The sequence below is a fragment of the Neophocaena asiaeorientalis genome, unplaced genomic scaffold (genome assembly GCF_003031525.2).
Source record: "Neophocaena asiaeorientalis asiaeorientalis breed wild unplaced genomic scaffold, Neophocaena_asiaeorientalis_V1.1 scaffold493, whole genome shotgun sequence".
In the NCBI taxonomy this organism is placed as follows: domain Eukaryota; kingdom Metazoa; phylum Chordata; class Mammalia; order Artiodactyla; family Phocoenidae; genus Neophocaena; species Neophocaena asiaeorientalis.
Window position 1 is genome coordinate 149,253 of NW_020172669.1, and position 22,714 is coordinate 171,966.

Here is a 22,714-nt window from a genome sequence, read left to right on the forward strand (position 1 = left end):
GTAACATTTCTTTTGTTTTCCATTCCTAAGGAGCACAATGTCATGGTAGTCAGCAGGGGTTCTCTTTCATAATCTTTTTTTGTTTTGTCTTTGTCAGTAGGTGAATTAGGTCAAATCAAGGGCCTTACAGAAATTTGGACAACCATAATGAAAATCTTACATTGGCTTTAGAATGGGCTTATCTTACTGCTTTTTTATTCAGAATATATTGGTGGATGCAACAGAATGGCAAAAGGAAGGAAATTATTTTGTTACTGGAAACAATTCAAACATAAGCCTGGCTCCAAAGATGGGTCTAAAAAGATGCTGGCAAGGGGACTTTCTCTTATGGATTTGGGGGGTTATCATATGTGATCTGTTGACCTTAAATGTATTTTGACAGAGAACCTAAACAAGTAGCCTTGTCTGAACGTTGAGGAGTGAGAATACAGGCATGGTTATTTTTCACTAGAGTTAAATTCTAAAACTTTAAGAGCAGATGAAGTGTGACTGTACTGTGATGGATATATAATGTGTGGTATCAGTCTCACTGTATTAACTAAAAACTTGTCTGTTATAACAGTGATACAAGATTAATAGCAGTTTATTATTTAAAAAAAGTATAAACAGTGGTTTACTTTTTAGACCTGAAATAACTTCAGGTAATATGGTGGGACTGTTAAAAATGTTTATAAATAAAACAATCATGCACAATTTTCCCATCAACATTTAAAATTTGGTGTTTCTCACCTCTTCAATTTATCTACGGAGACTAAGTTTTCTTAGAATGTGGTCCCAATGTCCTCTTTCTTCTTCCTTTATCTGGAGTATGTTCTCCTTTTCTGCCATGTGTTCAAGCTTGTTTAATTCCCTACTAATCATATCTAAATATCTAAGTAAAAGTGTAAATATAAGTGAAGATAAATTGGGTGTTTCCCTTATGATGGTATTATCTATTCTGACATTCCCAAACCACCTTCTGGGTTGCTTTTTATTTCTTGAACTACAGGAAACGTAGAAGATTTTCAGGGACTTTTAAGCTAGTCAGATCCACCCACTCACCATGATGTACTAATTTTATCAGACTCTGTTGTTGTGGCTGGGACAATGGCAAAATATAGAACAGAGTGATTAAAAGCATTTTACATGGGGATTAGTCATAACTCAGGAGTTCTGGGAACATGAGTTTCCAAAGACAGCTGAAATCAACTTAAGCACTGACTTCAAAAAACAAGTAGATTTGAATTTCCTTTAAAAAATAAGTGGGTACTGGCCTCTCTGTAATTCCCAAGTTCTTGAACAACCTCTCATGTATAGATAGGTCTGTAGACTACTAGTCTGCCACTCTGGTGAATCAGTATATATTCTGGCATATCATGACATGAATCCATGAAATATAAGAGCCAGGTGATGGAGAACTGGCCCCCATCCCTGATAAAGGAGAAAGAGGAGGAACTATATATAATTCAACGCTTTGCCTCCTGGGGCATGGGATTGGCCGCTGAATGGTAACATTGAATGTGTGTGGGTAATAGCTGAATGAACATACACAGTTGGTTGGGGAATAACACCTGTTTATATTATCATCAGATGAAGTTACGGCAACTCTCTCTTTTTGATCTTGCAGTAATTTCCTTAAACTTAAGTTTGAAATGTGCTAATGACACCTTCTTTCCTCTGTTACTATGGACTTGGGTTTCCCAAGGTCAGGGATCTGTACTTTGGAATTGTTCTTCAAATATCAGTTTGCCTTACCTCTTGGGCTCCCTAGTGACTCCATTTTCTCAGGTAGAAACTCTCCTCCCTAGCCATGGTACCAAGGTTCCCAATCCCTGTTACCTCTTAATCTCCTTTCCTTTCTCTCCACATTGAAGACTACAGGAGATTAAATAGTGTCTAATACTTTTTTTATTCTGCTTTCAATTATTTCTAGTACTTTTACAACTTTCTGGGGTCCACAATATGTCCGCAAAAAAATGCGTTAACTTTGGTCATACCTCTGCTTTATTAACAGCTCTTGGTCTGGAGTTGTTTGTATACTTTCCTGTAACAGCCAGTCTTGGAACTGTGTATTGTCATAATTGTCACAGGCTCTCTTGGTTTCATACAACTTATTTACTTGTTTTTCAATCATTTTCTGAGAGAGAAAAAAGAATTAAAAGTTTTTATATTGGCCAGAAATAACCCTGTCCTTTGATATGCCTTCTTATGTTTAGGGCTTGGTAAACTTCCTATAGTTTACAAATGGTTAATTAACTTGCATTTAAGTCTAGTGTGGCTCCACTCCAGATAAGTGAAAATTTCTCTGTAAGTGAAAGGCAGAGGTCTCATTTTTATCTCATAGATATTTAGAGATATTTTTTGATTTGTTACCTTAATGCTTCTAGGTCAGGATATCATAAGAAAATATTCTGTATAAGACCAAACCTTTTTTCTACAACCTACATAAAAACTTTCTTACAGTCCTCAAAGAAAACAAATTTAAGTGTTTAACTTACTTGTTCTCTTATATAGTTTCTTTCAAAGTCTAATTTTAAACTGGTGAGATACTGCCTGTACTTATTCAATTCCTTCAAGGTACATACAACCTATAAAAACAAAAACCAAAAACCAAATATATAAATAGAAAGTTGTAACAATCATGAAACTTTCCAGAGAAGAGAGTCATAAGAACATTCATTTTAGTAACAATTTTGGGATCAAGGGTAGTGATAGCATATTTTGGTAATAATATGGAAGGCAATATCTCTCTATAGTGGTTTATCACCAGGAAATTTCTACCTAAATAATATTATTTCAATAATATGGTTCACATCATAATCAAGAATTTACTATGCTTAATGAATTTGTTATTAAAACACCAGTATAATAATGATGTTAACTTTCAGAAGAATTTATTCTATCAAGCTGTATTCTGCTAGGTTTCCATTTTGTCTGTAGTCTTCTCAAAGGGTATAGGAAATATTCCTTGACAGGTATACAGTGCCATTATTACTTTTAGAGGCAGAGGAAAGGCATTAAAAATACAGCTGAGAGAAAATACATACATAAATAAATGTGTATGTATATGTCTTTACATATTCAAATCATTTGGTGCTTATCTTTTGCTTTTATCAAAGAAAAAAGATCAAGTGGGAACAATTTTATTTAGAAACAGCCACCTGATTTCTCTTTACTCAAATACTGAGTAATTCATTGAGTTTTCTGTTAGGTATTCTTTATTGCTCAATTAAAAGTTGACACAGGCTCCCAGTGAAGTACAGAAGCAAGCATCTATCAAGTCCATAGGTTTTTGCTGGTTAACAGGAAGCAGGATTCAACCCACCTTATTATTGCTGGTGACATAGCCGCCTTTCTTTAATCCCCTCAGGATATCCTTTCGCCTATAGTATATTTTTAAATGTGGATCATGCAGGCTTTTATAGCTTGTTTCCAAAAGTTGACAATAAGAATCAGTCAGGTTAAAGTCATAAGAAGGTTGATAAAGCTGCAAACACACAGATTCAAAAGTACTACATGTGTAAAATGAATGAAATCACACTTTTAAACCTCAATTTGTTGAAGTGATTAGGCTGTTTGTTGAAAATAAAACATGCAAGAAGAATCTGAAGTGAGGGAATACTCCCTCCTTCAGAGGGAATCTGAAGTGAGGCTGATTTGGGTAAATCTAATGCCTTTCTCTTCCTCTCTATCAGAGCTGACTTTAGGCTGGAGGTGGCAGCCTCAGCCTCAATCCCATTCCTGGACACTGAGATATGGCCCTAAATGTTCCTGTAAGGTAGGTAGGATACTAAATATGAGCAGAGGAGCAGACAGGAAGGGGCATGATGGGTTCTAGCTTTGTTTTTCCATTGAAAAGCTTCTTTTGTAAGTTTCTGACTTCTTGATTGATGCCAGCCTCTTGTCTCTCCCAAGGGACCTATATAAGGAAGCTGGATTCCCTGACTACCAATGTCTTCTTAAAAAGGCAAAGAAAGACATCCTTCTGGGCAATGATTTAATTTACAGTGAAACTAAACAGGAAGCCCATATCTTTCCTAGAAGAGAAACAATCAGCAGTGATGGCAATTGAAACAGTGCTGCAGTTAGTGGGTTGATTATTGCTTCTTTTAGATGTTGACTTTTGTTGGTGATGGCATGAGTTGACCAAACCTTGGCTACTGACCTATCAGGAAAGAACAAATCCATTCATTAAGGCCAGGGTAAGCTTTCTATTGTCAATCAAAATAATTGGTTTCCCTGAACAGAAGAATTTATTATGTCATCACTACCTGCCAGCGGGAGATCATAGGGCAGACTTTTAAAAGTAGGCAAATTGTTCTTTTCACTTAAGGTGGTATCTTTTCCTGAAAGCAAAGTGGCAAGGTTAATTGGCAAAGTATTTACTATTTACTTTACAGTAAAACCAATTTAAGGAGTTTGTGAACAGGTGCTACTCAAGTATAGTATACTAATAAGCAAATTAATTTATAGATAAATTACTTGAGAATAAGTTTACTATCAAATGTTGAAGGACTATAGCCAGTATTTTATAATAACTATAAATGGAGTATAACCTTTAAAAACTGTGGATCACTATGTTGTACACCTGTAACATATAATATTGTACATCAACTATACTTCAATTAAAAATGTTGAAGTAATAGGATCAGTTGTCAGGTTTGGATTAATGAATAGCTAGACAGGTACATTACATTGTTATATTTTAATCTTATTGAAAAGAAGACAGTTGAATACTATAATTTCCCTTACACTTGCATTCAAAATAATATGAAAGACCTTTAAATTACATTTCTGTAGCACTCTGCTAAAGTGGTTTGCAGTTCAGGAAGCAGCAAGGTCAGGTGAAGGAGCATGGCCTAAGAAATCAGGAGACTGTGGTTCTGGTCTAAACTCTGCCACCATCTACCCGTCATAGCTTTACCTTAAAAGGTGGTCATGAGGGTAAAGTTAAGTTGAAAAAAAAACAACTAAATGTGTAAATATAAAGTCTTACTTCCTTGAGGATATCTTGCCAAAAGACAAAGAAGGATCCCAGTAAGTTAGTCTTTACAGGAGTTGAATATAGTACCTGACCATGATTAAATGCATACGTTTTGGGCTTCCCTGGAGGTGCAGTGGTTAAGAATCTGCCTGCCAATGCAGGGGACACGGGTTTGATTCCTGGTCCGGGAAGATCCCACATGCCAAGGAGCAACTAAGCCTGTGCGCCACAACTACTGAGCCTATGCTCTAGAGCCTGCGAGCCACAACTACTGAAGCCTGCATGCCTAGAGACTGTGCTCCACAACAAGAGAAGCCACTGCAATGAGACGCCCGCACAGCACAGAGAAGAGTAGCCCCCACTCGCCACAACTAGAGAAAGCCAGCGCGCAACAACAAAGACCAACTCAGCCAAAAATAAATAAATAAAATGAATAAATTTATATGTAAAAAAATAAATGCATACGTTTTGGGGGAATCAGTATAGTATAGAGCAAATCAGTATAATTAAGTATGGAAAAAAATCAGGAAATAAGAAGTAGCTAACAAGTGAATAACAGAATAACACAATATAAATATGGCAAATAAAAGATATTTGAGGGGGCTTCCCTGGTGATGCAGTGGTTGAGAATCTGCCTGCCAATGCAGGGGACACGAGTTCGAGCCCTGGTCTGGGAAGATCCCACATGCCACAGAGCAGCTAGGCCCGTGAGCCACAACTACTGAGCCTGTGCGTCTGGAGCCTGTGCTCCGCAACAAGAGAGGCCGCGACAGTGAGAGGCCTGCGCACTGCGATGAAGAGTGGCCCCCTCTTGCCGCAACTAGAGAAAGCCCTCGCACAGAAACGAAGACCCAACACAGCCAAAAATAAATAAATAAATATTTTAAAAAAAGATATTTGAGGAAGAAACCAACAGAGAGGGCTACATTTACAAAGTAAAAAGGAGTGTTATCGCTAGTAGTGAAATAGGCTTTGAGTATGTTTTAGGAATGCTAATTCATGGGAGCGGGTAGAACATATTGGGTTTGAAAATAGAAATTATATTGTTTTCCAGCAATAAAACTTTAAAAAATCATATATATTAGACAAATGTCTGAAATACCAAGGATCCCTGTACTCATCCTTGATGACACCCTAGAGAGTGGAAGGGTAAGGATGTCATAAATATTCCTGTAGAACCTTTTGCTATTGTGATCAAAGCACACACTCAACCAGAGAGTTCTCAACCTCCTTCAGGCTTGGCCTAAAGCTAAGGACAGTGTGCGGAGTGTTAGGCAGAGGACTTAAAATGTGTAACAATGTGAGTGCAGCACTCTGAACCAGTAATAGTACTTTCAGTGCTGAGTGAGAGAGTGCAGGCCAAGGGCAATGTAAATCCTAAGGAAGAATGAGACAATTGGGGGTTGGGACACTGGGGAAAGGCTTCATATAGTAGCTCTTGAAAGATGGCTCAAATTGAAGGTCAGGAAGGGGAGGAGTGCATGCCAGGTTTCAGGAGCCAGAAGAACAAAGGCACAGAAGTAGGAATTAGCATGGTACGTGTGGGTAGGCAGAAAAGACCCCGACCTTTCAGAGTTGAGGTTCTGGGTTGGAGATAAAGCTGAATTGGGTGGCTGAGGCATATCATGGGGGCTTCTATCATTAAAGTGAGGTTCAGACACTGAACACTTCAACTCATTTTAACTTCACTTGGTGTGTGAATTTGAAGTTGACTCAAAGCAGAATCATAGCAGTGTTTCAAGTTTAATAGCAAGCTGAAAACAGTCAAGAAAATCACTTCAGCACTATTAAAAGTTAGTTTGCCTTTTCACTTTAATTTGTAGGCAGCTTGACCCCAAGAGGAAGATTCAATAGATGAGCAGCTCCCACCTCTGGAATGGGTTTTTTTTGAGAGCTCTGTCAGATATAATTAGAAAGTTTCTTTTTTTCTAGAACTATTCTTTTAGTTTAGACCAATCTACTTAAACTTCAATAGGCTAATACCTCCAAATAAACCAAAGAATCACACACTCAGGGTTGAAAGAACCCATCCTGCTGACAACCTGGAAGGACTCCCAGTTTACCCTGGTCACCAACCCTATCTCTGAGCACCGTTCAGAGCTAATCCAGGCCAGAGGCAGCTCTAGGCACTAACTGCCGGGGGCCTGGGAGCCGGACCCATCCCCACCTCTGCTGAGATCTCCCCCTCTTCCATCTGCCCACCCTCCTTCCCTTCCGAGACCAGCCCCGGATCCCGGAGGAGGACCGACTGGCCGCCACTCACGGAGTCGCACTGCTCCCTGTCGGCAGTTAGGCTGCTGGCAGCCGCCTTAGCGGCGGCGGCTTGGACAGTGTTATAGCAGTTGCTGAGGTACAGATCCATGGCCATACGTCAGCCCCCAGGGGGCTGGGGGCTGGGGCGCAGCAAGCAGTCTTCGTTTCTTCTCTTCACTCACACCTTTCCCGCTCCACGCCCACATCCAGTCTGGGCAGCCAAGACAGTGGTCGCCCGGGTAAATACATTGAGAGCCGAGGCTGCACTTGGTTTGTTGGGAATTTGTACGTTGTCTCCCTGTTCTTTCATGCATCTTTTTATTGTGCTAAAAGTGCATAACATAAAATTTACCATCTTAACCATTTTTAAGTGTACAGTTCAGTAGTGTTACATATATTCAAATTGTTATGCAACAGATCTCCAGAACTTTTTCATTTTGCAAAACTGAAACGCTATACCCATTAAACAGTTCTCCTTTCCTCCCTTCCCCCCAGCCACTGGTAGCCACCATTCTGCTTTCTGTTTCTATGAATTGGAATACTTCAGATACCTTATATAAGTGATATAAGTGGAATCAAGGAGTATTTGTCTTTTTGTGATTGTCTTGTTTCACTTAGTATAATGACTTCAAGGTTCATATGTGTGGTAGCGTGTGGTATGGTTTCCTCCCTTTTAAAGGGTGAATAATATTCTGTTATATGTATATATCACATTTTCTTTATCCATTCAGCCATTAATGGACACTTAGGTTGCTTCTACCTCTTGGCTATTATGAATAGTACTGCTATGAACATGGGTGTGCAAATGTCTCTTTGAGACCCTACTTCAAAACTTTTTGGATATGTACCTAGAAGTGGGATTGCTGGATCATATGGTAATTGTATTTTTAATTTCTTGAGGATGTTTTCCATGGTGGTTATGCCATTTTACAATCCCATCAACAGTACACAAGGGTTTCAATTTCTCCACATCATTGCCAACACTTATTTTCTTCCTTCCTTCCTTCCTTCCTTCCTTCCTTCCTTCCTTCCTTCCTCTAGCTCTCCTAAGGGGTGTGAGGTGATATCTTATTGTACTTTAGATTTGCATTTCTCTGATGATTAGTGATGTCAAGCATCTTTTCATGTGCCTTTTGGACATTTCTTGTCTCCATATTTTTGGTCTACTTCTTTGTTAGATCTTGGTCATTTAGTAACAATACCTATCATTTATTGAGAACTTATTAATTTTAGATTCTATGCTAAACCTTGCCTCGTTTAATCCTCACAACAACCCCATCTATATTTACTCCATCTCTGTAGATGAAGACTGTTCACAATGACAATGGATAATTTGTGATGGGGCTGAGATTTGAATCCAAGTTAGCTGACTCCAAAAGCTATATTCTTAATCAATACGCTGTACTCTTATATGTGTTCTTGTTTTAATTCCGCATATATGATTACAACTCCTGCATTTAAAACTCTAGCCTGGTTATATACACTACTGCCAGCCAAACATTTCTATACGGATGTCTGACAAGCAACTGAAATTGACATGCCCAACACTCAACTCAACCTCTCCTCAGTGAAACAGAACCAAAAAAGGCCTAATTATTCCTTCTGTATTTCCTCTGTCAGTGACTGGTACTAGTTCTACTGAAGCCAGAAACCAGAGAATGCTCCTAGATGCCTCTCTTTCCCCATGACCTTGACATTCAATCCATCCTTAAGTCCTGCTGTGTTCACCTCCTAAATATTTCCTCTATTTTTCCTCTCCTTGCCACTTCTTCTACCACTGCTCCAATTAAGCCACTCATCACTTCTTGTCCACACCGTTATCACAACCTCCTAATATCTCTCACCTTTCACTCTCTAATCCATCTTTCATCCTGCCACCAACGTGATTTTTCTAAACTGCTAACAGATCATGTCTCTCCCCTGCTTAAAACCCCTAATGATCCTGAGGAAGAAAGAATGAAAACAAAGCATAAAACGTTTTTTGTGACTTGGTCCCTGTCTACCTCTCCAAGACACTACTGCAATACCATCTCTCAAACTTGACCCAACAGTAAGATAGAACTGCACACAACCTGCTGGTTCGTGACTCTGTGCCTTTGCTCATGCTGTCCCCTCTGCCTTGCATGACTATGCCCCTTCTTTGCCTGGCTAATTCTGGGGCCTCAATTGGAATGACTGGGGTAATTGGGCTCTCTCTCCGTGAGTTTTTCATGCTCTAGGAGCTAAGGCCATGCTTCTTCACATGGTGGTCTTAGGGTTCCCAGCAGCAAGAAAGGGCAAGCCCCGAAGTGCAACTACTTTCAAGATTTGGCTTGCATCACCTTGACCAAAGCAAGTCACACAGGCAAGCCCAGTCAATATAGCGGAGGATTAACCAAGGGCATGGATACAGAGAGGTGTCGTTTATCTTTGGTGATTAATATGACAATATAGCACTGGCTTCCTCTGGTCCCTGTGATTCCTGTTCCTCCTATAGGCAAAATATACTTACCTCTCCCAAGACCCCAAAAGTTTCATCCAATTATAGCATCAGCTCAAAGTTCAGGATTTTGTCATCTACAGTCATACCCAGAGGTAGCTTCTTGTTATTCCAGAGATTTATGAACTGTAAAGCAATTTGCATTAGTTATCTATTGCCATGTGACCAGTTACCCCTATATTTAGTGGCTTAAAACAATATAAAATCATTTATTACCTCCTTGGCTTCTGTTTCAGACAGGGCATCAGAGAGTATAGTTTGTCTCTGTTCCATGATGTCTGGGGCTTCAGTTGGAAGGCCCTTTCAGCTGAAGGTGAAGGCTGGCAGCATCTTAAGACTTTGTTCACTCACATGTGTGGCTTGTAGCTGTTGGCTAGGAGCCTGTCTGGGGTTGCCAGCCAGAACACACACACTAACCTCTTTGTATTGACTGGGCTTTCTCACAACATAGCACCACATTGCAAGGGCAAGGGGAGAGAGAGAGCTAGAGCAAGAGCACGTGAGAGAGGGTGCCAGGCGAAAGCTCTGTTGCCTTTCATGACCTAGCCTCAGAAGTCATGCAGCATCACTTTCATGACATTTTATTGGTTGAGGCAGTTACAAAAGTCCACCCAAGTTCAAGGGAAAAGAACATGGATGCCACCATCTTGATGGAGAGCTGTCAATGTCACATTGTGAGAACAGCATGTGGGATAGTCTATATATTGATGTGACCATCTTTGGAAAAATACAATCTGCCACACAAGTTATCTGTACCACCCTCTAACCAACAGTGGTGATACAAGGAAAAGATAACTACAGTAAATAAACACTCCCATTTGAAAATAGAGGTACAAAGGAGTCACTGGCCCATAGCAACTATGGAATCCACCTGGGTACATGTTGCCAGGTCCCCCTTTTCTTGGAGCAGAGATATCCTTGACTAGATCCTGATTCTATTCCCTGGGAGTGGCTTTCTAGTTCACTGTTATCCATAGCTCTTATTTTCATCCTCTGGGCTCTTGACTTGGCCCCATGGGTCATACTTTTATATAAGAAATGGCCTGTGTTTACAACTTAGTGGCTTTCTCAGCCTTCCCCCTCCCTGCCCACAGAAAGCTGGGGGCCCAGTCGGAATTTGCAAATTGAGCAATCTAGGCTCTCTTAGATCTATTTGAAGGTATTTTGCTAGTTCAGCTCTCTTAAAAATGTGAGTTCATATGAATCTGACTCCACTGAACAGAAGTTATACCCACAACACTTTTTGAGACGGGCTTCTCTCTACTTTGGGTAGCATGTTAAGGGCTGTGGGACAATGCCCTTTTTCTTTTTAAATTGAAGTGTAGTTGATTTACAATATTATCTTAGTTTCAGGTGTACAGCATAGTGATTCAATATTTTTATAGATTATACTCCATTTAAAATTATTATAAAATATTGGCTATATTCCTTGTGCTGTACAATATATTCCTGTAGATTATTTATTTTATACATAATAGTTTGTACTTCTTAATCCCCTACCTCTGTCTTGTCCCTCTCCTCTTCCCTCTTCCCACTGGTAACTACTAGCTTGTCCTCTATATCTGTAAGTCTGTTTCTGTTTTGTTATATTATTCATTTATTTTTTAGATTCCACATATAAGTGATAACATACAGTATTTGTCTTTCTCTGTTTGACTTAAGATTCACTAAGAATAATACCCTCTGGGTCCATCCATGCTGTTGTAAATGGCAAAGTTTCATTCTATTTTTATGGCCGAATAATATTCCATTATTATTTATAAAAATATAAATAATAATATTCCAAGATGCTTCCATAAAGAAGCATCTTCTTTATCCATTCGTCTGTTGGATGGACACTTAGATTGCTTCCATATCTTTACTATTGAATCAATAAATATTGCTGCTATAAACATTGAGGTGCATGTATCTTTTTGAATTAGTGTTTTTGTTGGATATGTGCCCATGATTGGAATTGCTGGATCATATGGTATTTCTATTTTCAGTTTTTTTAGGAACCTCCATACTGTTTTCCATAGTGGCTGCATCAATTTACATTCCTATCAACAATGTACTATGGTTCCCTTTTCTTCACATCCTTGTTAACATTTGTGATTTGTAGTCTTTTTGATAATAACCATTCTGACAGGTGTGAGGTGGTATCTCATTGAGGTTTTGACTTGCATTTCTCTGATGATTAGCCATGTTGAGCATCTTTTCATCTGCCTGTTGGCCATCTGTATATCTTCTTTGGAAAAATGTCTATTCAGTTCTTCTGCCCATTTTTAATTGGGTTGTTTGTTTCTTTGATGTTGATTTGTATGAGCTGTTTATATATTTTGGATATTAACCCCTTATTAGTCATATCATTTGTAAATATTTTCTCCTATTCAGTAGGTTGTCTTTTTGTTTTGTTGATCGTTTCCTTTGCTGTGCAAAAGCTTTTAAGTTTAATTAGGTCCCATTTGTTTATTTTTGCTTTTGTTTCTTTTCCCTTAGGAGACAGATCCAAAAAAATATTGCTGTGATTTATGTCAAAGAGTGTTCTGCCTACATACAATGCCTTTTTTCTATTTGAAAGTGTCTCTTAGGCACCAGCTTATATCTTTCTGGTGTCTTCACAAAGGATCTTACAGTTACACTCTTAATCTTTGCTGGCTTGGAAAACTCAAAATGTGAAACAGTTTCATTTTCTGACCCAGAAAATCTTTGCTTTTCGATATTTCCTCTAAAATTCTTTTTGTAAATTCTGTTAAGCTCACCTCTGTCTTTCTGTACATTATGATGTGCAGCTAAATGTCAAATGACACTCTCAACATTCTTCATGACTAGACATTCTCCTTAACTAGATACACAAGTTCATTAGGTACATTTTTTTCCATCTTCCACATTACTGCAGGTGACAGGTTTTTTTTGTTGTTGTTTGTTTTTTTTTTTGTTTGTTTGTTTTTGCGGGCCTCTCACTGTTGTGGCCTCTCCCGTTGCGGAGCACAGGCTCCGGATGCGCAGGCTCAGCAGCCATGGCTCACGGGTGCAGCCGCTCTGCGGCATGTGGGATCTTCCTGGACCGGGGCACAAACCCGTGTCCCCTGCATCGGCAGGCAGACTCTCAACCACTGTGCCACCAGGGAAGCCCTGCAGGTGACAGTTTTGCCAATTGTTTTGTTACTATATGACATGAGATGTCATTTTCCAACCTTCTATTACAGTTTCCTCATCACTTTTAGAGCTTCTACTTTGTTCACCCATTTCCCAGCCATTTTCTTTGCTGCTTTTCTAGCCTCTACCCACCACTCGGTCCCGAAGTTAATGCACCTGTTTTCGTTTTTTTCTTTTCTTTTCTTTCTTTTTCTTTCTTTTTTTTTTTTTTTTTACAATAGTACGTTACTTTTAAGTACCAATTTCAGTGGTCTAAGATGGCTTTACTCATGTATGTGGGACCTTGGCTACGAAGGTTGGAATAGCTGGAATGTCTGGGCCCCCTCTCTCCACATGCTCTTTTATCCTCCTTCAGTATTCAGCCAGGGAAGTGGCAGAGCCTCTACATGTTTTGTGAAATAACATTAGACTTTACACAACTTTGGAAGGGTTAGTTGGAGAGTCAGAAGATGTGAAAAACCGTCACTAAGCAACCATGCTGAAGTGCTAGCATGGGTGGACAAATAGGAGTTTTCAGGGACATCTGAGAAGCTAAGCATGTTTAGTCAGTGAAGTGAGACAGTGGTGGGGGAATTGGTGGAGAGGAGGAAAGCTGGAGCCTCTGGGTTATTACTCTTTTTATGGCTTCACAGCTAAGAATATGTTGGTGGTCCTGGTGGAACTTATTAAATAAGTCAAGATGGAATCCTAAAATCATGTGCAAGTAACCCACAGAAAAGCAAAAAAATAGAAACGATGTAACAAGAAAGGAAAACAGAGCTTCAAAATACATGAAGCAAAACCTGATAGACATGAGAAAAGCAATAGATAGATCCACAGTTATATGTGGGGAGTTCAACACTCCTCTCTCAGTAAGTGATAGAACAAGTAGACAGAAAATCAGTAAAGGACATAGGAGACCTGAACTAAACTGTCAACCAGCATAACCCAAGTGACATTTATACAACACTTCACCCAACAGCCCCCAAACACACATTCTTTTCAAGTGCCCATTGAATATAGGCCAAGACAGACAGACCATATTCTGGGCCATAAAACAAGTCTTGAATTTAAAAGCATTTAAATGATAAAAGTATGGTCTTCGATAATGTTATTGGTTGAATTGTGTTCTCCCAAGACATATGTTGAAGTCATACCTTAGAATGTGACAGAATTTGGAAGTAGGATCATTGCAGATGTAATTAGTTAAGATGACATCATCTTGGAGTTGGGTGCCCTTAATCAAATATGGTTGATGTCCTTCTAAGGAGACACAGGAGACATATGAAGGGAGAATACCATGTGACAACAGAGGCAGAGACTGAAGTGCGGCAGCTGCAAACCGAGGAATGTGAAGGATTGCCAGCAACCACCAGGAGCTATGAAGAGGCAAGGAAGGATTTTCCCCTATAGGCTTTAGAGGGAGCGTGGCAATGTTGGCACCTTGATTTCAGGCTTCTAGCCTCCAGAACTGTGATATGACAAGTTTCTGTTGTTTTAAACCACACAATTTTTGGTACATTGTTATGGCAGCCCTAGGAACCTAATACAGACCATAGTGGAAATAAACTAGGAATCAGTAGCAGAAATGAAGATTTCCACTACTGGAAAGGTAGAATAGATATAAGTTTCCCCATTCTTCCCACTAAGTATAGCTAAAAACCTTGTACCTTATATATAAAACAAGCACAAGAAGACTCTAAATGATCTTCTCTGATAGAGAAGAAGGAAGACCTGATAAAGACCTGAAACCTGAGGTGAGTTCCCTGGGTTTCCTTTTTGCTTCAAATGTCCCAAACTGAATACTGGAGAAACCAGCAGCCCAGAAATGCCAATGGGTACAAACAAAAAAAGTCTCAAGAAAATCCTACTTTCTTCAGCCAAGACCAGGAAAGGGGCAGCCTAGCAAGACAGAAAACTTTTTGACAATAACTAACACCCAAGCACCACAGACAAATCTCTGGTTTCATCTCTACCCACAGCAGCTAAGGCTGAGTGGAGCACCTAGCATTCCCCCTTGACAGACTGTAATATATTGTCACAGCCCTCACTGCTGCGGTCGTGTCAGGGAAGCTGACTCAGGAGCTGGGACCTTTACCCTCATTGGGCAGTAACAATCTTCTTTCCCTCTTCCCCCTTAACCTCCTCTTCCTCCACCTTAGTGGCAGTGGAGGCCACATAGGAGACGTGGACTTCCACCACCACTTGGCAGTAACAAGGCACTTTTCTCATTTTCTGCTAGAGTGGTGGCATGGGAGGCCTAGTGGGCATTCAGGACACTCCCCACCCAACCCTGACATTAATGAGTCAGTGCTCCCTCCCTCATTCACCCCCATTCCCTTGCTAGAGCAGTGTCAGAGGAAGCCTCCGGAAGCAAAAGATATAAACAGGATTCAGATCTTATAGTACTTAAAATGTCCAGGTTTAAATAGAAAATTCCTCATCATACTGAGAACCAGGAAGATCACAACTTGAATATGATGCCAACAGTGAGATGAATCAGATGTTGGAATTATCTGATAAGAATTTTAAAGCATTCATCAAAAAATGCTTCAATAAGCCATTACATATTTTCTTGAAAGAAACAATAAATAGAAAAATCACAGCAAAGAAATAGAAGCTAAAAAAAAGGACTAAATGGAAATTATAGGACTGACTGAAAAATATGATAACAGGAAAATTAAAAAACCCACTTGTTGGATGGCCTCAATAACAGAGTGAAAATGACAAAGGATAAAATCAGTGAGTTTAAAGACAGATCAATAGAATTCACCCAATCTGAACCATAGAGACAAAATAGAGTTTAAAAAAATGAACAGATCTCAAAGAACCTGTGGTACTATAACAAAAGATCTAACATTTATGCCATCAGAGGAGAAAGATAGTGTTGCTGATAGAATATTTAAAGAAATATTGGGTGGAGACATCCCAAATTTGGTGAAAGACATAAACCTATGGATTCAAGAAGTGGAGCCCCCGCCCCCCCCCCCCGCAAAGATAAACCCAAAACACATCATAATTAAATTTATGAAAATTAATTACAAGAAAATTCTTGAACACAGCCAGAGATAAATGGCACATTACTTATAGGGGAACACCAATGTGCATGACAGAGTATTTATCATCTGAAACCGCAGAGGGCGGCAGGAAGTGGCACAGAGTTTTTCAAGTGCTGAAAGAAATGAATTGTTAACTATGAATTCTATGGCTAGTGAAAATATCCTTCAGGAATGAAGAAAAAGACATTTTTAGATGAAGTAAGACTAAGAATTTTATGCTAGCAAACTTATCCTTAAAGAATGGCTAAAGGAGTTCTCTAATCAGAAAAGAAATTAGAAGAAGACTTGGAACTTTAGAAAGGAAAGAAGAACATCAAAATGGGTAAAAATAGGGATAAATATAATAGACTATCCTATTTTTCATGAGTTTCTTAAATCATATTTGATGATTAAAGTAAAAATTATAACACCATCTGATGTGGTGGTTATGTATGTAAAGGAACTATTTAAGACAATTATATTTAAAAAGTGGGCAGTGTAAAGGGACATAAATGGAAGTAAGGTTCCTATGCTTCACTCAAATTAGGCTTTGGTAAGTTACCTATGTATATTGTAGTTCCTAGAGCAATCATTAAGAAAAGTATACAAAGTGACATATTTAAAAACATTATAAATAAATCAAAATGGACTCCTAAAAATGTTCAAGTAACCCACAAGAAGGCAATAGAAGACAGAGTAATGAGAAACAGAGGAAACAAACAGAAAACAAATAATAAAATAGCAGACTTAAACCCTAACATAGCAATGATTACCTTAAATATAAATGATCTAAACATAGTAATAGGGAAAAAACAGTCTCCTCAATAGATGGTGTTGGGAAAACCAGACAGTTACCTACAAAACAATGAAACTGGACCACTTGCTTAAATCATTATACAAAAATGAACTCAAAATGGATTAAAGACTTAAATGTAAGACCTGAAACCATAAAATCTCTAGAAGAAAAGATAGGCAGTATAGTATGCTCTTGGACATTGGTCTTAGCAATATTTCTTTGGATATGTCTCCTCAGGCAAGGGAAACAAAATCAAAAATAAACAAGTGGACTGGATTAAAAAAAACTCTTTCATAGTGAAGGAAACCATCAACAAAATGAAAAGGCAACCTACTGAATGGGAGAAGATATTTGCAAGTGATATGTCTGATAAGAGGTCAGTATCCAAAGTATGTAAAGAACTCACACAACTCAATATTTAAAAAAACCCAAACAATCTAATGAAAAATGGGCAGAGGACCTGAATAGACACTTCCAAAGAAGACAAACAGAGAGCCAAAAGACACATGAAAAGATGCTCAACATTGTTAATCATCAGGAAATGCAAATCAAAACCACAATGAGATATCACCTCACACCTGTCAGAGTGACTATCACCAAAAAGACAACAAAATCAAGTGTTCACAAGGGTGTGGGGAAAAGGAAACCTTCATGCACTGTTGGAGGGAATGAAAACTGGTGCAGCCACTATGGAAAACAATTTGGAAGTTCCTCAAAAAATTAAAAGTGGAACTACCATATGATCCAGCAATTCAAATTCTGGTGTTTATACAAAGAAAATGAAGACACTAATTTAAAAAGATATTTTAAAATAATAAAATATTGTAAAATATTGTAAAATAATCACAGGGATGTAATGTACAGCATAGGGAATATAGTCAGTAATATTGCAATAACTTTGTATGGTGACAGATGGGTACTAGAATTGTGGTAATCAATTTGCAATGTATATAATGTTGAATCACTATATTGTACACTTGAAGCTAATATAATATAGTATGTCAACTATACTTCAGTAAAAAAAACTAGAAAAATAAACTAATTAAAAGACAGAGATTGGCAGAGTGGATTAAAAATATTCTCCAACTATATGCCGTCTATAAGAGATGCACTTCAAATACAATGACATAAGTAGGTTGAATATACAATAATGGAAAAAAGTATTGAAGCAAATATTAATTTAAAAAAAGCAAGAGTGGCCATATTTATATCAGATAAAGTAGACTTCACTTGCTAGATACAAAGAGGCACATTACATAATGATAAAAGGATCAAACCACCAGGAAACATAATGATTCCAAAATGTACATGTACCAAAAAACAGAGCCTCAAAATACATGAAACAAGAATGATAGAGATGAATGGAGAAAAAGACAAATCCACAGTTATAATGTGGGACTTACTAAATGCCTATCAACAGGAGATTTGATAAATAACAATTATGCTGTACTCATGCCTATACAGTAGCTTAAGTGAAAGACTTGGAACTACATATATTAACAACATGTACTTTAAAAACATAATCTTGAGCAAAACTCAGTAAGCTGCAGAATGATATAATTTATTTGAAGTTTGAATCATGTTTATGGATAACCAGTTATGTAGTAGTAGTATAAAATCCTGCATGAAAAAGAGAAAAATTTAGGATAGTAGTCCCCTGGGGAAAAAGGGAGGTGAATGAGATCATGAAGGAATGTGAAAGAGACTTTGACTTCATCTTTCATATTTTATTGCTTAAAACCAAGTCTGACTCTTCTTTTACCCCTTCCTTTCCTTCGCTTCCCATCTCTTCTATAAAAATTTATTCCTAAATTAAATAGATGGGACAGAGCAAGGTAGGTGTCCATGCAGAGGAGCGGCTCTGGGTGGGGATGCTCAATTGTGGTAAGGTAGAAAACCACAGATGAAGGCAGCCTGAAGTGGAGTCAGAGCCTGAGAAGAGTGAAAAGGTTGTTTTTCTATGGGGGTTGGTTTGGTGTAAAGAATCAGAATCCAGGAGGAGAGAGGAAGGCATCCACATTTATGAGCAATTTACAAGCAGCTCAGTGTGGAGTGTCAGAGGCCAAGCCGGTCAATGAGGGTATTTACATGGAAGGGTGATCTAGCATGGAGATTCAGAGCATGAGTAGGATGGGGGATTAGCAATGTGTGGGACAGCATGGAGTATCAGAGTCTGTATTAGTTTTCTAGGGCTGCTGTAACAAAGTACCATGAACTGGATGACTTAAAACAATAGAAATTTGTTGTCTCAGAGTCTTAGGGGCCACAAGCCTGAAATCACAGGGTTGGCGGGGCCATGCTCCCTCTGAAACCTGTAGAGGAATCCTTCCTTGACTGTTCCTAGCTTCTGATGTTTGTAGGTAATCTTTGGTGTTCCTTGACTTGCAGCAGCATAACTCCAATCTCTGCTTTCATTGTCACATGGAATTCTGGCGTGTCTCTGTCTTCACGTGCTTGTCTTCTTATAAGGACACCAGTCATAGTGGATTAGGGACCCACTCTACCCTAGTATGACCTTATTTTAAGTAATTGTATCTGCAGTGACGCTATTTCCAAGTAAGGTCACATCCTGAGACACTGGGGGTGAAGACTTCAATATATACTTTTCTGGGGACGCAATTCAACCAATAATGATCTGCCCTTTGCCTTCCCCACAAATTCACGTCCTCCCCACATGCAAAATACTTTTACCCCATTCCAATAGCCCCCAAAGTCTTAACCCATTTTAGCATCAACTCTTATGCCCCAAATCTCATGTAAGTATCATCTAAATTAGGTATGGGTAAGACATGGTCCATCTTGGGGCAAAATTCCTCTCCATCTATGGATCTGTGAAACCTAGAAAACAGTTATCTGCTTTCAAGATATAATAGTGAGGCAGACATAGGATAAACATTTCCATTCCCAAAGGGAGAAACTGGAAAGAAAAAAGCTGTCACTGGTTTAAAGCAGTTTGTAACACAACAGGGCAAATTCCATTAGGATTAATAGCTTTAGAATAATTCTCTGTGGCTCTGTCCACTGGCCCACCTCCTCAGCCCCACCATCTGGCAGTAGAGATGGCCTGGCCCTCTGGCTCTTGGTGGTGTCCTTGAGCCCTGGATGGAAGTTCTGCCCCCTCAGACCTGGGCAGCTATGCTGCCCTCTGCATCAGAGGAGGTAGCCCCTCCCTCTGGAACCCAGAAGGAGGCTCTGCCCTCGGGACAGGAGGAGGTCTGTACCTCTTAGCCCTGTCCAGAGACCCCAACGCCTGGACTCAGGAGGGAGCCCTACTCTCTGGAGCCCAGAACATGGCCAGTCCCATTGGCCCTGGCTGGCAGCCTGCCTCCATCCTGGGTGGCAACTTTGCCCCCTGATCCTTGGGCAGTGACGTCACCCCCTGATCTCTGGGCAGAGATCCCACCCTCTCAGGCCTACACAGTGACCCCGTCCTCTGGAACCCTGATGGTTGCCCCACTCGGATTCTGGTGGTGGCCCCGTCCCCTAGCCCTGAGTAGCAGCTCCACATCCTCATGCCTTGATGATGGCCCTATGCACTCATGCCTGGGCAGTGGCTCTGGCCTCTAGAAGGAACTGGTGGCTCTGCCCTCTAAAACCACAAGTTTGGCCCAGGTGTCTGCATCCATGGCTCTTCCAGTTATTCTTCCTTCATTTTGTCCCTGTTTGTTCCTTCCAGTCCAGGTTGGTAGTGTTTCTGAGGTGTAAAACTCTCAAAAACTCTGTAAGTGTCCCTGCAATTCACAGAAGTCCAAGCCATCAGAAAAGAGGGCTCTCCACAGATCTTTACTGGATTACTACATCTCTATTCCTAGCTTCTGCTGAGATGGTTGATTGGATCCTGACATCATACTTGTAAGCTCTTTATTAAAGGTTGTCCAGCCACACCTTTGTTGTTCTCTCCAACAAAGATATTTCATATCTTCAAGTTCTGGTTCCTTTTTGCTTAACAATTCATTCATTAATTTATCTCTTTCTTCTCTCTTCTTAGTATAAGCAGTAAGGAGAAACCAGGCTGTACCTTCCACACTTTGCTTGGAAATTTCCTTAGCTAACTATCTAAGTTCATTGCTTACAAGTTCTACTTTCTTCCCAACAGTAGAAGATAATTCAGCCAAGTACTTTGCCACGTTGTAATAAGGGTCACCTTTCTTCTAGTGTCCAACAACTTTTTTTCTCATTTCTATTTGGACCTCACCAAAAGTACCTTCCAGCGTCTACCCATTACCCAATTCCAAATTTTAAGGTACAGTTCCACATTTTAAGGTATTGGTTACAGCAGTACAGTACCCCACTTCCCAATACCAAAATTGGTATTAGTGTTCTAGAAATGCCTTAACAGAGTTCTGAAAACCATGTGGCTGGAGACAATAAACAGAAGTTTATTGTCTCAGTTCTGGAGGCTGGAAGTCTGAAATCAAGGTATCAGTAGGGCCATGCTCCCTCTGAATCTGCAGGGGAAACCTTCTCTGCCTTTTCCTGCCTTCTGATGATTTGCCAGCAATCTTTATGATATTCCTTGGCTTTCAACTGCATAACTCCAATCTCTGCTTTCATCATCACGTGACATCCTCCCTGTATGTGTCTCTATTTATATGGACATCTTCTTATAAGGGCATCAGTTATGTTGGATTAGGAGCCCATCCTACTCCAATATGGCTTCATCTAAACTAATTATATCTGTGATGTTCTGAGGTACTATGGGCTAGGACTTCAATTAATGTTTTTTTTTTTGGCGGAGTGGCAGGAACAACTCAAGCTTTTACAGAGCCTAAACAAGGTGAGGAGGGTCTTCTTGTGTGTGGGTGGCCTGGCATGGAGAGTCAGAGCTGGAACAAGGTGAGGAGAGTGTCCACACATGTGAGTTGCATGGTGTAGGGTGTCAGATCCCTAGCAGTGTGAGGAGGGCATCTATGCAGGGGAAAACTTGATGAGGGGGTCTGAGCCCAAGCAGGATGAAGAGAGCATCTGTGAGGTGTGTCGGGCTTCTGAGAGTGAGCAGCCTTGTCTTGTTCCTGATCTTAGAGGAAATGGTTTCAGTTTTTCACCATTGAGAACAATGTTGGCTGTGGGTTGGTCATATATGGCTTTTATTATGTTGAGGTAAGTTCCCTCTGTGCCTACTTTCTGGTGGGTTTTTATCATAAATGGGTGTTGAATTTTGTCAAAAGCTTTCTTTGCATCTATTGAGATGACCATATGGATATTCTCTTTCAGTTTGTTGATATGGTGTGTCACATTGATGGATTTGCATATATTGAAGAATCCTTGCATTCCCGGGATAAACCCCACTTGATCATGGTGTATGATCCTTTTAATGTGCTGTTGGATTCTGTTTGCTAGTATTTTGTTGAGGATTTTTGCATCTATGTTCATCAGTGATATTGGCCTGTAGTTTTCTTTCTTTGTGACATCTTTGTCTGGTTTTGGTATCAGAGTGATGGTGGCCTCATAGAATGAGTTTGGGAGTGTTCCTCCCTCTGCTATATTTTGGAAGAGTTTGAGAATTGTTGCTTTCCCGTTTTATGGCTGTTAGCATTAGCCTTATGTATTGAGGTGCTCCTATGTTGGGTGCATAAATATTTACAGTTGTTATATCTTCTTCTTGGATTGATCCCTTGATCATTATGTAGTGTCCTTCTTTGTCTCTTGTAATAGTCTTTATTTTAAAGTCTATTTTATCTGATATGAGAATTGCTACTCCAGCTTTCTTTTGATTTCCATTTGCATGGAATGTCTTTTTCCATCCCCTCACTTTCAGTCTGTATGTGTCCCTAGATCTGAAGTGGGTCTCTTGTAGACAGCATATATATGGGTCTTGTTTTTGTATCCATTCAACCAGTCTGTGTCTTTTGGTTGGAGCACTTAATCCTTTCACGTTTAAGGTAATTATTAACATGTATGTTCCTCTTACCATTTTCTTAATTGTTTTGGGTATGATTCCTTCTAGATAAGTTTTAATTTCATCTATTGTCTTGTTCATCATTGTTTGTTTGCTCTTTAGTTATTCTAGGCCCTTGTTAAATGTTCCTTATATTTTCTCCATTCTATTTCCAAGATTTTGGATCATC

At 39.4% G+C, this 22,714-nt stretch overlaps 1 protein-coding gene across 1 annotated transcript in view; it reads right to left on the reverse strand.

Moving 5' to 3' along the window:
- The window catches only part of LOC112396067 (fibrous sheath-interacting protein 2-like), a 58,440-nt gene extending 51,115 nt beyond the window's left edge, over positions 1-7,325 (reverse strand). The window contains 8 exon segments of the mRNA XM_024739570.1: positions 15-25; positions 730-871; positions 1,977-2,116; positions 2,478-2,567; positions 3,305-3,466; positions 3,521-3,572; positions 6,786-6,859; positions 7,131-7,325. Coding sequence (XP_024595338.1) covers positions 15-25; positions 730-871; positions 1,977-2,116; positions 2,478-2,567; positions 3,305-3,466; positions 3,521-3,572; positions 6,786-6,859; positions 7,131-7,325 — 866 coding nt within the window.
- Positions 7,326-22,714: the final 15,389 nt, after the last annotated feature.